General features: G+C 36.4%; 1 protein-coding gene across 5 annotated transcripts in view; it reads left to right on the top strand.

The window, feature by feature from the left end:
• LOC131075027 (probable 3-hydroxyisobutyrate dehydrogenase, mitochondrial) overlaps positions 1 to 12,935 on the top strand; it is a 158,358-nt gene extending 145,423 nt beyond the window's left edge. For 4 of the 5 annotated variants that reach the window (XM_058011811.2, XM_058011809.2, XM_058011810.1 and 1 more), the window contains one exon: positions 11,997 to 12,935. In XM_058011811.2, the coding sequence (XP_057867794.1) occupies positions 11,997 to 12,151 (155 nt within the window). In that variant the 3' untranslated portion in view covers positions 12,152 to 12,935. The remainder of the gene's footprint in view (positions 1 to 11,996) is intronic. The other variant, XR_009362168.1, reaches the window with a different exon arrangement.
• Positions 12,936 to 13,608: the final 673 nt, after the last annotated feature.

Below are 13,608 nucleotides of genomic sequence, written 5' to 3'. Positions count from 1 at the left end.
GACACGAATGCAAACATATAAACCAACAAGTCTATGTCATTGTTACTAAACAACCCCATCTGTAATCTCGGATCTATTGCAAATGGATTCTAAAATGGAACTTGTGGTTTAAATATTTTCTTTTCACAAGCATATACCTTAGTTCCCTCTCACTCATAGATGAAACTTTTGCTCCAACAAAGTGTCAAAGCATAGGCTGGCAGGTATTCCAGTTCTGATACCACTGTAGAACACCCCTATAATTTTTTGACAAGTGAACATGCATTTGATATTATACTGCTATCATAAACTGGTAACCGCTGTTCTTGATACAATGGTTGCTATTATACATTTATTTTTCTCAAAGAAAAACATTTAAAATACCTCAACAATGATACATAAGTTGACCATCATGGTCTGAAACCTTAATCTGAAAGTGGTCAGGTCTGATAATGAACAAGAAACTCACTGTTTGGAGCCTGGACAGTGCAGAAATGAAGCTTAAGGATGCCCACAAATTGAGAAACAACACTACACTAAGAACCAAAGTTAGTGACTATACTCCTCTGTAGCATCCACAAAGCCAAGCTACAGATCTGCAAATAAGTTAGAGTCATACCCAACAACCTAGGTGCTAAGAGAAAACAGGGGCGATCAGCTTCTAACCACTCATTAACCCCTCCAAAACCACAATATTCCACATGAAAATGTTTGCAAGGGATTCCCAAATGCTAGACGCCTACCATAGACTGGAAACATGCTCCAAGAGCAAGATGTTTATGTAAAATTCCAATCAATTTTTTCACCCAAGTTTTCATTGTTTACTTCCCAACATCGTTAACCTCTTGTCACTTTGCATTTTTATTAGAGTGGTGTAATACTTATTTGCAGTTTTTATATTTTGGTTTGAATGGTTTCAAATTTCAAAGGACATTATACAGAGTATATGAAATATTCTACAGAAGTACTGACAAAGATATGAAAGCCAACTGATGCAAGCTAGAAAGATTTATATAAACTCTTTGCTGGAAATTATAGAATAGAAGGAAATCTTCCTGACCTTTTTTCGGAATAACATTTAACATATTACATACAATATTCAGATTCAAGTCTGCAGCAGTTAATAGGGGACTGTTCACCTCTTTTTCTCCATGCATAGGCAGTACATATGGCACATTTGATACTTAGAAATCTGTCTACTCTTTCTTCATATTCCCACGTCCAGCATGTAAACTAGTCAACCTTCCCAGCAAGAATATCATCACAGTAATAAAGTCTGGTATGAATAAAATGGCACACCTGTAGGAGCTATCTCCAATGGCCTGGTCTCTTCCAGCAACTTCATGCTTCGCCAATAATATAACCTCAATGCTGCAACCTTGCTCCTATTCCCATGTTATAGATTGAAGCCAATATAGTAGAAATATCATGTCTGGGAAAGGAAATCTTGACATCCGGCAATGTATCTGCCTTCTAGAAGCAAATCGCTGCCCTCCATACTAACCATCCATATAGCGATAGGGATTTAAACCCTCATGTTGGAAGCAAGAAGGTTCCACCCAGAAGAAAGGGAGAGAATCGTTGATCTCAACAAATAACTCACAGGCCCAACAAGAATTTCAATCAATACTAACCTACGGCTCAATCTTTCCCAGTCATGGCATCCAATTTGCAATAGAAGTAAATCATTAAAGTATGCAAACCTTCAAAAACTCTAAAATTGTCTCTACAAGAGATTTCACGAATTTCTAACCATGAATGTTAAAGTTCAAATGCGAAATTTGAATGATTCCAATTGTAACCAGGTAGGGAGGATAGTTTCACCATCACAAGCGATTGCCCAAGTGTTTTTGTTTTGGGGTTTAGCTCTTGAAGAAGCTCTTAAAATCCAAATAAGAGAAATAATCCAAGAATGTGAAGATGAGCCTCAAAATATACTTTTATATCAACCCTTGGAAGCCTCTAGAAGAACTTTTCAAATTCTCGTGCTTTTAATATTTCATTTGAATCCCGGAAATAAAGTGACTACTCTTCAAAAAGGGACATTACACTCCTCCCTTCCTGAAATTGCTTGCCCTCAAGCAATCACGGCTTAGGATGTTGAAGAATCTATTCACCCTCCCAAGTGGCGTCCTTAATGGGTAAGTCTCTCCATTTGATAAGATACTCCTTGATTACTCTGTTCCTCAATCTCCTATCTCTGACATCCAAAATCACATCAGGTACCAAAACCAATCTGCCCTCTTCATCCAAGGGTGGAAGCTCCGGTAAGGACGTAATATGCCACCCTAGTGTCTTTTGAGGCACGATATATGAAACACATTATGGATCCTTCTATTCTCTGGCAGCTCAAGCTCACATGATTCTTCCCCCACTTGTCAAGCAATCCTATAAGGGCCATAGAAGTGAGGTTTTAACTTTTCTATGCCACTTTTCTTCAAGGAAGATTGTTCGTAGGGCTATAGATGCAAGGAAACCAAGTCTCCCACCTCATAGCTTCATTCTGCTCTATGCTTGTTTGCGTACATTTTCTGCTAAATCTGAGTGCTCAAAAGATTATCCTTAAGTTTCTTAAGGATGTCTGGCGCTCTTGGATCCAATCCCTAGCATTGGGATCCCTGTTATAACCAAAAGATAGATTAAAAAATGATGCAGTGTCATATCGAACTAAGGCTTTGAAAGGAGTCGTCCCAATTGACATGTGATAGGTGGTGTTGTAATAGTGTTCATCCAAGCCTTTTGCTGTCCTGCTACGTAGTTACGTAAATATCCCTCAGTCTGTTTGTTCATAATCTCCATTTGGCTTTCCATTTGAGGGTGGTAACTAGTGTTGGGGTTCAACTTGGTGCAAGCTAACTTGAATAGTTCTTGCCAAAAAACACCGAGGAACTTGGCATCCTTGTCATTGACAATATTTCTCGTCAATCCATGGAGTCTGAACACCTCTCTAAAAAACAACTCTGCAATGAACAATACCTTACTCCGATGAGATAGTGAAGAAATGAGCAAACTTGGTCAACCAATCAACTACCACAAAAATACAATCTCTTCCCTATAACTTTGGTAGACTAGTAATGAACTTCATAGACACACTGTCCCACTTTTTCTCTGGAATAGTCAATGGTTGAAGTAGTCCAATTGGAAAAGTATGTTCTAACTTGTTCTGTTGACAAGTCATGCATTCCCGAACATGTCGCAAGACATAATCCTTGAGTGTAATTCTCTCAACCAAAAATTTGGAACAATTTTAAATCTGAAGATAGATTCACAAAGTAATATGCCAAATTTCACCAAAATCGCCAAAACTAGTCAACTAGTCTTGCATAGAGAGTACAGCAAATCAGTGAACTTTCCAAAGAACATTATTATATTGATTTTTCTGATATTAAAAAACAAATAATTATTTTTGAGTTTTGATATACAACAGGAATGATTTGTCTTTGACACCCAAATTCTACAACGAACTCACAAAATATGACAAATCCAGTACACCCGATTTACTCAAAACACAACAGATTGATACTATTTGCATTCCAAATGGAAACAATAGTATATAAATCTGCTTACAGCCATAGTAACAATAGCATAATTTTGTAGCACATCTACAAGACTCATCACAACCAAATATCCACACAACTATGCCTAAAAATCACTGAAACCAACACCCAAACAACAAACAATCTTACCATTTTCTTTCAGCCCAAATGAGTCTCTAGATGAGAACGCCCTTTGCAATCAAAGTATCTGTCCTCTAATCACCCAAAGCTCATGGGTTTTCGTCCACAATCCTTCTCCTGCAATGGGTTTTCATCCACTAAACATGCCTTCAAATGACTCAAACAACCATATTTATAACCATCCAAGATCCAATGTCCATCGGGATGTATGACTATTGATTTGCCAATTGTTAAGTTGCCCTAGAGAACCTTTCATTTTCTTTCTTGAATTTCTCACTCAAAAAAACACATTTCTAGCACCTCATTTTTGCTTGCAATTTACTTTTCACTTGTAGAATTGAAGGGGCACATTTCCTAACATCTCATTAGGCCTAATAAACATGTAATTTAATATTTATTTGTCCCTTTGTTTATGGAATTGAATGGACAATGATAAATATTTAGTAAATTATCCTTTCTTTGCTTTTTTGATTAACCCATAGAGACATAAAATGAGTTATTATTTGCCAAAACCCAAATTTAAACAAAAAGCGACATGAAAAGCGACATGAAATTGAGGCCCTTCTATGAGGACCTCGCTTGGACTTGCCTGTAAGTTTTAAAATATCCTGGATGCCCTGCCAATGGTGTATCATGGATGGATCTCAATTTTTTCTCCTTAAGCATTGACTTAGGAACCAAGAAATTTCTTTCCTTGTAGTAAATAGCATCATCTATTTCCCTATATTTCTCATCTAGAGTTTTCCCATCCATGATTTCGCATGCAAATGTGTTTTTGGAATACTCCACCAAATGGTGAGCCTTCCTATCAACTGAAAGTTTTAATAGAGAGCAAATAGTGAGCTTCCTAGAAAGAGCATTAGCAACAACATTCTTTTTCCCCTTAACATATTCTATGTCAAAGTCACATGCATGTGCCTTACTAATTCACTTCTATTGCTTCTCATTCAAATCTTTCCATTCCAAAAAATATTCCAAGCTATTATGGTCAGTTTTCACCACAAATTTCCCACCTACTGAGTATTGTCTCAATTTCACCAATGCATGCATGATGAAGAGCATCTCCTTATTATAGATGGAATATATCTTCTCAATATCTCATAGGCAATGGGGTGCCTGTCCTACATTAAGACTGCTCCAATCCCCTCACCTGAAGCATCAAATTCCAACACAAAAGGCTAGGTGAAATCTGGAATGGGATAAGTGCTGATCACCGCTTTGAGTCGGTCTAATGCCTGCTGAGCCTCATCCATCCACCTGAAAGCCCCTTTCTTTGTTAGATTTGTTAGAGGTGCACCTAACTATGAAAACCTCTTAACAAACCTCCTTTATCTTACAAGTACAAACAACATGAGGAGCAAGAAGAAGGTGTAAAGAAGGATGGAGTCCATTATAAAGGAAAGAGCAAAATGAACACTACTTATACAAGGGGCAAGGGTAAAGTGAATGTTCATTGCACCCATTGTGATAAATGTGGGCATTTAGAGGACAGTTGACATAAATTGTACCTGAAGTTAGTTTCTTCTTTGGTTTAGGAGGGGAAGAGAAAAGAGGACTAGTTTCTTCTTTGGCTAAGAGGGGAAGAGACTAGAGCACTACATAAGGAGGTGAAATTAAAGAGATTGAGTGGAGCTATATAGTGGATGATAGTTTGGCCTGTTCGTAGGCGTGTTCCCAAGGTTGATGTTCCTTCAGGGGCTTACTTGTGTCAAAGCTCAAGTAAGAGGTAAGAAGGTTGATGACATGTTTGATACATGTTTGCAAGAAAACCTTGTATCTCAAAAATTGGTAAGTGAGCTTAGTTTAAAGATGGTAGACCATCCACATCCATATGCTTTAGGATGGCTGCAAGGAGTTGAAATGGCTGTAACAAAATAATGTAAGTTATCTTTTGGGTTTACTCTTGACTTTAGGGATGTAGCGTTAGTGGATACAATTCAATTAGATGCTTGTGATATAATCTTTGGGACCCCGTATCTCTTTCGGAGAGATACTGTTTACAATTGGAAGAAAGATAAGTATATGCTCAGCCTGAGTGGGAAGATGTTTAGGTTGCATCCATATGTTGAGAAGTCTGAAGATGCATTGCCAAGTTCTCCAATATTTGGCAAGTTGATTAGTAGCATCGTCCATAATCAAGAAGCTGAGGTTGGGATTGATAAGAGGGATAATACTCAGAAGCAGCAGCATGTAAGACAGCAGATGCAACATATCACCTAGAAATAGAGAAGTGCCAAGTTTTGGTTGATGATTAATGTCGTGGTGCAAGTTGTTGAAGTTTGCAATACAAGCAACCTGCAAGATCAAATAACAAACAAAAATACATTCCACAAAAAACAGCTGCAAGCAAAAATTTGTTATATTTCTCAAAAGCAAAGAGTACAAAATGAATGAAAAAAGGCAAGAAGGCTTTTTTTATAGAAAAAAGCAAAAGAAAACCTAATCCATAAATAGGGAACTAAAAATAGCTTCAAGAAGCCCTTAGTGAGCTTAAGCTAAAAATAGCATGCATATTTAAATATTGAATGCACCAACAACCCCCTTAAGTGAAACTTAGGGAGAACTAAAAACCTCTAAATGAAAATGCAAAGAATGGGTCTCGACAACTAAGGCTTGATGGGGTACCCATGAACATAAAAGGAAATCTCTCATAACCAAAGAAAAGTAGAAAACCTTGTGGGAAAAAACTCCTCTCCAAAAATGAGAAAACTGAAATAATTACACTAGTGAAAAAAGGATAGAAGACGGACTTGATATAACCCCCCAAGGACTGCTTCTATCACACAAGTACAATAGATGTTTCCCCCCATAAGAGAGAGAAAATAGGATATGAATTCCCCCCATAAAGAAGTAGCTCCTATGCTAATGATGAAACTTTGAAGATAAAACATGATCCATTGCCTACAAACAACATTTCTCCCCTTAAGAAGAAAAAAATTCATTGGTGGTTGGAGAAGCCATTTCCATAAACTAGAAGAATCATGAATCCAAATCCAAATGATGTGTTCCTCTTAAAACTTTTCAAATGTCCACATATTGGAAAGAGATGATTTCAATCCAAAAACTTGTGAATACTTATGTAGAACAAGGTCCATGGGCAATGAAAAAGTGTTGACAACACAAACATGGCTGTCATGAAAGAGGAGATGAAAGTCCTCAAGATAATCCTCCTAATCTGCAATTTGAGACTCCACAATTAAGGATGATATGTTTCTAAGATATGAATCCCAAGTAGCTATATCTAGAAGTGATGAAGATGGTGGGCTAACAATAATGATGTGGCTATCAACAAAGAGGAAACGATTATCCTTGAGATAATCCTCCAAATCTGCAATTTGAGACTCCACAAACAAGGATGATATGTTTACTACATATGAATCCCAATTAAGAGGATGGATGTTCTGTTGTACTGAATCAATGGGACCATCCATGTGGCAATACCAATCTCAATATGAGGAGTGAGAACTAAGAGACAATCCTCTAATCCATCAGAACATGAAAAATTTGTGATATATTCAAGCATTTTGAAAGTACCACTATCATAGGGTATGCAATCTACATGTGTAAGGGGATTGAGACAATTTGCTACAAGATCATCCGGGAACGGAGAGATATGAGGGTCTCCATCGATCTCCCAAAGGTTAGACCAATGTGTGTGGGCGAAATCAATGTTTAATACAACATAGTGTCAAGATCACCACTAGACAAAATAACTCCTAGAACATAGTCAATGATAATCCTCCAAGCTAATCTACCCCATGGTGTGGCTGGTTCAAATATGAGTCCATATAGATAAGGAAAAATTCAATGTCATGTCCCCTTCCTAGAGTGGACATCAGAGCCGGAGGAGTTGGCCTATCATTGGAGTCTCGTAGGCTAGTAGAGGTTGATTGGGACTCATTCAGTGCATATAGTGACTGGATTTTGGCTTTACAGGCAGTTTGGAGCAGTTCCTAGATTTTAGGGGATATCCCTAAATTTTAGGAGGTCGTGACAGTTGCCAATTGTGAGGTTATTCATGACCTTTTAGATGGTTTCAGTTTCAGGAGATTTGGGTGTGTTTCCTAGTTTCTAGGAGCATCCCTAGATTTTAGGGATGAGACTGCCAGTTGATCCATGATTTTCGACATCAGTCACAGATAGGTGATAGGTTCAGTTTCAGGCTTTTGGTGTGTTTCGAGCTTTTTGTAGCTATTTGGGTTATATTTTTAATATATTTAAATATTTCCTAAGTTAGTGTTTTAATATTTTAAATAAGGCTATGTCTATAGCCATTTCGAAGTAATAAGGGGTTTTTGGCTTCATCTGGATTCGTATGCCCATGTGTTATAGCTCATTGGAAAGGTCTTGAACTTTTCTAAATGATTTTCACTTGCCAGGGTCCTTTTGGCACTTGGAGTTATTTTATATTGAAAAAGTGGTGTTTTCTCTATACTTGGGCGCCCAATATTGGGAAATATGACTTTATATTAAAGCGCACTTTTCATATATCTTTAGGGTTCGATTTGGAAGGAAAGAGATATAAGGAGAAGGAAACCTAGTTTCTCATTATCTTTTACATATTGAAAACTTGTTTGGTGCGATATTGCTCTGGTAGAGCAATTCTTCAATCTGGGACGCAAACCCCATGATTGGTACTGGTTGGGACGTAGCCCTCAGCTATTGTTTGGCAGTGGATTCTTTTGGCAGTGGCATTATTGGTCAAAGTGTATCCGCTATTCCTTGTGGAGATTTAGATTGCTTGGTGAGGGTTTCAGCAGGGTGGTTGAATTTCCCAGCTGGGCCGTGATTGTTTCAGCTTGATGCCACCATTACAGCAGGTGCACTTTACGCTGGAAGTGGTGAAGACTTTCATTCAGCCATAGCTGGTGTTCTTGGTTTGTGTTCATCATCTACCCTTTAGTTGGCGCCATTATTGGATGTAAGCACATCCCCAGTGCGTAGGGAATAATCTGGATATTATAAATCAGAAATCTGCCTAGTACGATTTGTATCAATTCTGATTTAATTGAATGTTCTTACTTGTTTCAGCTTCCTTCCTTATTTGTTGTTCTTTATTCATTACTTGCTTATATATTCAAAAAAATACAAAAAGAGACCAAACATTCTGCAACTTCTCTCTATTCTGTAAGACCATCAGCAAAATCACAGGAAAATATAGTTTATTATTTTAAAAATTACAGCAGATCAGCAAGGGGATCCATCGGGGATCTTTCATTCAAGCCTCCTGAGATGTGTTAGGATGCCCTATCGCCAATTTGCCCTTTGCTAGGATGACAATCAAAGGATGAACAAAAAAATCCATGATACCTCCTCAAATGAAATAATTAGACCCAAGTAACCTTAGTACATGTAAGGTAGATAAAATAAAGTCATCTCATGCAAACAGATCCTTTCCAAGTGCCAAAAAATCCAAGCAATTGAACAAAATGTGAAAACACAAAAATCAAAATAAAATGTACCTGGGATAGATTCTGGAAAAAATACATGAACGGATTTGAAGGGCTCTAAAATGACTTTCCAATGCTGCTTTAAAAATATAGGTCAGAAAGGCCAAAAAAAGGGGACCTAGATGGAATATTTTGTCTAGCAGAATATTCTCTTGGTGGTCAGTGACAAAATATTCTCTAGGTGATGATGGAATATTCTTTGAACAATTGTGTTAGCATTAGTATGGATCCGTACGGCTGTATAAACAACTTTTTTGGAAAATTTGCCCTATAAAATAATACCCAAAAGTCAATTGCTCAGTTTTGGCAAATGAACAATCAATTCTTAGGTTTTTGGACCCTCTAGACATGATGGCAAGGTCCATTTTTCCAAGATGCCCTGATTTTTTCGCTCAAGGTTGGAAGTTGCCTTGAATCTCGGTCCCTAAAAACACACCCAAAAAATTGACTTATCAAATTTTGATGAAATGATAATCGATCTATAGGTTTATAGCTGTTGTGAACACAATTGCAAGGTCCATTTTGCTCCAAAGTTCACTAATAAAATGCCCACCTCTAGATCCCACAAAAGAACAACTGTAGGTTCAAAATCTAGTAATTTTGTAATGCCTCTTGAGAAAAAATCCTCAAAAATTGAGAAGGGGTTTTCTAAATCCACGCTCTGATACCATGTTCAAGTTTGCAATATAAGCACTTGCAAGATCAAACAACCAACAAAAACACTTTCTACAAACAAGAGCTGGAAGAAAAGATTTGCTATATTCCTCAAAAGGAAAGATCACAAACTAAATGAAAAAAAGAAAGAAGGCTTTGCTTTATAGAAAGAAGAAAAAGAAAACCTAATCTATACTTAGGGAACTAAATAAGCTCCAAGAAGCCCTAACTGAGCTTAAGCTAAAATAGTGTGCCTCTCTAAATAGAGAATGCACCAACACAAGGCAAGATGGTGTTTCTTTGGATGAAGATTTCATCAACACTCTTCCATTGAATCTTCATAGCTTTTGGCAACCAAAAGCCTCTTAAAGGGGGAGGTGTGATCTAAACAGTCAGGTCAAGTTGAAAGATTATTGAGATCATGGTTGCTGTGTTCAGTCTTTGGATTATCTTTATGTATTAAGTATTAACTTCATGAATTCGTCACCGAACCAGTATGTAGGAGATGTAGAAAGAATAAGTGCAGGTCAAGGATGGTAAGGAACTCCTTTGAAATGTATTCATTCAAATTTGCAGACCTGGAGATTACTTGGAAAGAAAATGATGAATTTGCTAATTCATAGGTGGCGAATACTCTATTCACTCTGGTAAACTCCTATTTGCCCACTGGTAAAAACTTTGGGAAGCAACAAATGAATTATTGGTAAAACATTGGGTATGTGAATGTGCTTGCAATACATGGACTCTGAAGGTTGAAGTGTTTCAAATTCTTTTGGGATGGTTGAACTTCCATTGTTGATGTCTTTGGGAGTTTATTGGGAAGCCATAAGATTCAGGAAAAGGTAGAGGAAGATTTAATTGTAATGCTCTTTAGTTCATATTTCCAGATTCCATTGTACAAGGACAGGGTTTCGGAGTGGCAGAGGCTGATAGCAAGTCTTAGGAGCTTGTAGAGACTACATTGGAGCTCCATATAGAACTTTAGTGGCATTGTATTTCTTGTGATTGAACGGTAGTGGCATGCGGAGATATGCTCACTCTTCTTGGAGTTTTATTCCCATATAAGGTTTTCTGCACCTGTAACTTATTGTTTTTGCTGTGTGATGCTTCTTTTTTATCTCCTTTTAGCTTTGTTATTGCTCTTCAGCATGCTTAAGGCCTGAATGAACTAGAAACATTGCTATATTTTCCATTGGTGGTGGAATAGTCCATGTTCGAAGGCTGTTTTAACATATCTGCAAGAGGATCCATCATTGGTGAACCTTTGTAAGGATTATCCTCAATGCTGACAAGGATCAACAACTGTGAACAATCAAACCTCAATTTATTACAACACTTCCTAATGCCAGCAAGGATTAACATACAATGCCAACTAACAAAAACAATACTTTTTTTCATTTCCATGGTCTCAAACATCACATGTGTATTAACTAGCTGTTTTCTCATGTTAAAACACTTGCCCTCTGAAAACGTTTTGTTATTATCTGTACCTTTTTGTAAAACTCATAAGGATGGCAAGGCTAGATAAGAAGACAGAATAAAACACAAAGATTTGATTTGTATAAGCTTTTTAGCAAGAAAGCAAATGTAGGTCACATGTAGTGTTTTGCTTGCTTTTCACTACATAAGGAAACCTACAAAATGAGCAGAACGACTGAATTTAAAAGAATCTCAAGTTTGATCAGGGAAACAGTCTACTCGTTTACCTAATTCAAGATAAGCCATCCTGAGGCATATTCCAAGGATGAGTTTTCTATTAGGAACGCAAGACCAACGGTAACATTTAGCTGTTTCACTGTTAGAAATTATTCCATAGATTATTGATTTTCAAATGTTATAGTAAAAATAGAGTCTAACAACAATGGTAATTGATGAATAAAGATCAAATGCAGCTTTAACATTCATTTTTATTCTGAACAGTATCATATCATACAGAGGATTGCGTAAGCACATTCTCACATACAGATCCTTAATATTTGCCAGGATACAGCTGTGTAGTTATTAATTTGATCATCTCATCAATGGTAATTGGAGTTCAATTCCATATGCAACTATGTGAGCTAGCCTGTATGCGGGGTTGAATGTGAATGACCCCATACCACTTTCTGTGTCTACATTCTCCCTTCTTTTATTTTATGCAATTCTCCAAAATGTTACTGGAACACATACATATTTTTCAGCTTTTGCTTTGTTTCATCGAATATCTGTACATTACATTTTAATTTACCTTGTGTAGGTACTCGATTCTGTGCAGTGAAAGTAAAGGAAACAAAGATTTTTCGTGTATATTTCAACATAAATATTCAGGTCATCCTGAAGATTCAGAGCATGAAAGTTCTTCTGAAAAGAATGGAAATAACATTGTTTAAAATGCTACCCTCATTAGAGTGAAAATTTGTAAGCAAAATAAAATTGGCGGTCAAGAATTTTGTAGATATGGTTACTGGGTCACTTTATTTTAAAGTCCATTTGTTGGCGTGTATGCTTTCTATATTGCTAAGAAAACACCAGTTTTCTTGCATGAAGTTGTAATTAAGGAGTGGACTTATATGTGGTAGGTCATGTAATGAAACTAAAGTTGTTTTTAAATATGGCTTCATAGATGTTCAATTTGATTAAGAAGATCAAGAAGGCAGATATTCGAGGTAGAAAAAGGTAAACAATGATGAAATTCCTGCTTCTGCTGGAACTTTATATGATGCAGTAACCACGATGGGTTAAGTCAAGAATAGGCATCAGTAAAATAATGGCATAGTCTTGAAAATGTGGAAATACATAGTAGAGGGCTTGTAGACAATAGCCTTGATAAACCAAATAGATTCAACTGTATGTTGATTGGAATGATCTGAAGGTCAAAAAACAAGGAAACTAACATAATTTGTATGTAGTGGGAGTGCGATGAAACAAGTGTGAGTGAGTGACCATCTTAAGGTATTTTCTTGCCAAGCTAGCTATTATTGCTGTTTATTTTCACCTCAATGTCATTAAACATTAAGCAGATCCTGTTACAGTAGATTCTTCTCATTTCAACAGGGTTGCTCAATGTATATTTATCATAACAAAAATTTTGGACACAGATGTATAATAAGGAAGGATGACCTTTGTGAAACCCTAAATTTAAAGAACTGTATAACTTCTTAAAATTGATATAGAGAATACATTTTGGCGTTAGTCATTACCTCTTATACAAAATGGATCAAGATAAAAATCCAGGATACCGTATGTTCTAATGAGTGTCCCATTAGTCAGCAAAATTTATAGGATGGTGAATATATCTCAGATAGTATCATCTATGGATAGAATTTATGCATACTGACTGTTCCACATACATGTGGACAAATATCTATTGTCACACAAAGCCATTATTATTCCAGCAAATTTCTCATCTCAAATTTCATGCATTTGAAAGAAAAGCTATCTACCAATCAAAAGAACAAATTTAGATTTGAGTAAATTGCATTTTAGGGTGATCTTTTAGAGATGCTATATACCAGCAAAAATCATTTGGGAATTAAATGGCAAAAAATCAGAGTTCAAAAAAATTGTAAAAAATTGTTGAAAATGAGATAAAAACTACTTGTTTTGAAATTTAAAGGCATTTCCATAGCATAGAGATAGAGAAAAAATAAAATAGAAAGTTTGGCCCATGAATTGTTCAAATGAAAAGTGTTCTTTGGTAAGGTTTGGATGAAGTCAATAAACTAGTTGTTAAGTTAACAATAAAAAATTTCAATGAAGATATGTGAGTGAACCTCCAGTCTTGTTGTATGATGTGAGTGGATAGTAAAATGCTACTAACAACATTGCATTCCAAATTATTGTTTATATCAAAAAAATGTTAATCATAG

This window comes from Cryptomeria japonica, chromosome 2 (assembly GCF_030272615.1).
Source record: "Cryptomeria japonica chromosome 2, Sugi_1.0, whole genome shotgun sequence".
NCBI classification, from domain to species: domain Eukaryota; kingdom Viridiplantae; phylum Streptophyta; class Pinopsida; order Cupressales; family Cupressaceae; genus Cryptomeria; species Cryptomeria japonica.
Note: the sequence above shows the minus strand (reverse complement) of the source record. Positions and strands in the feature narration are given on the sequence as shown.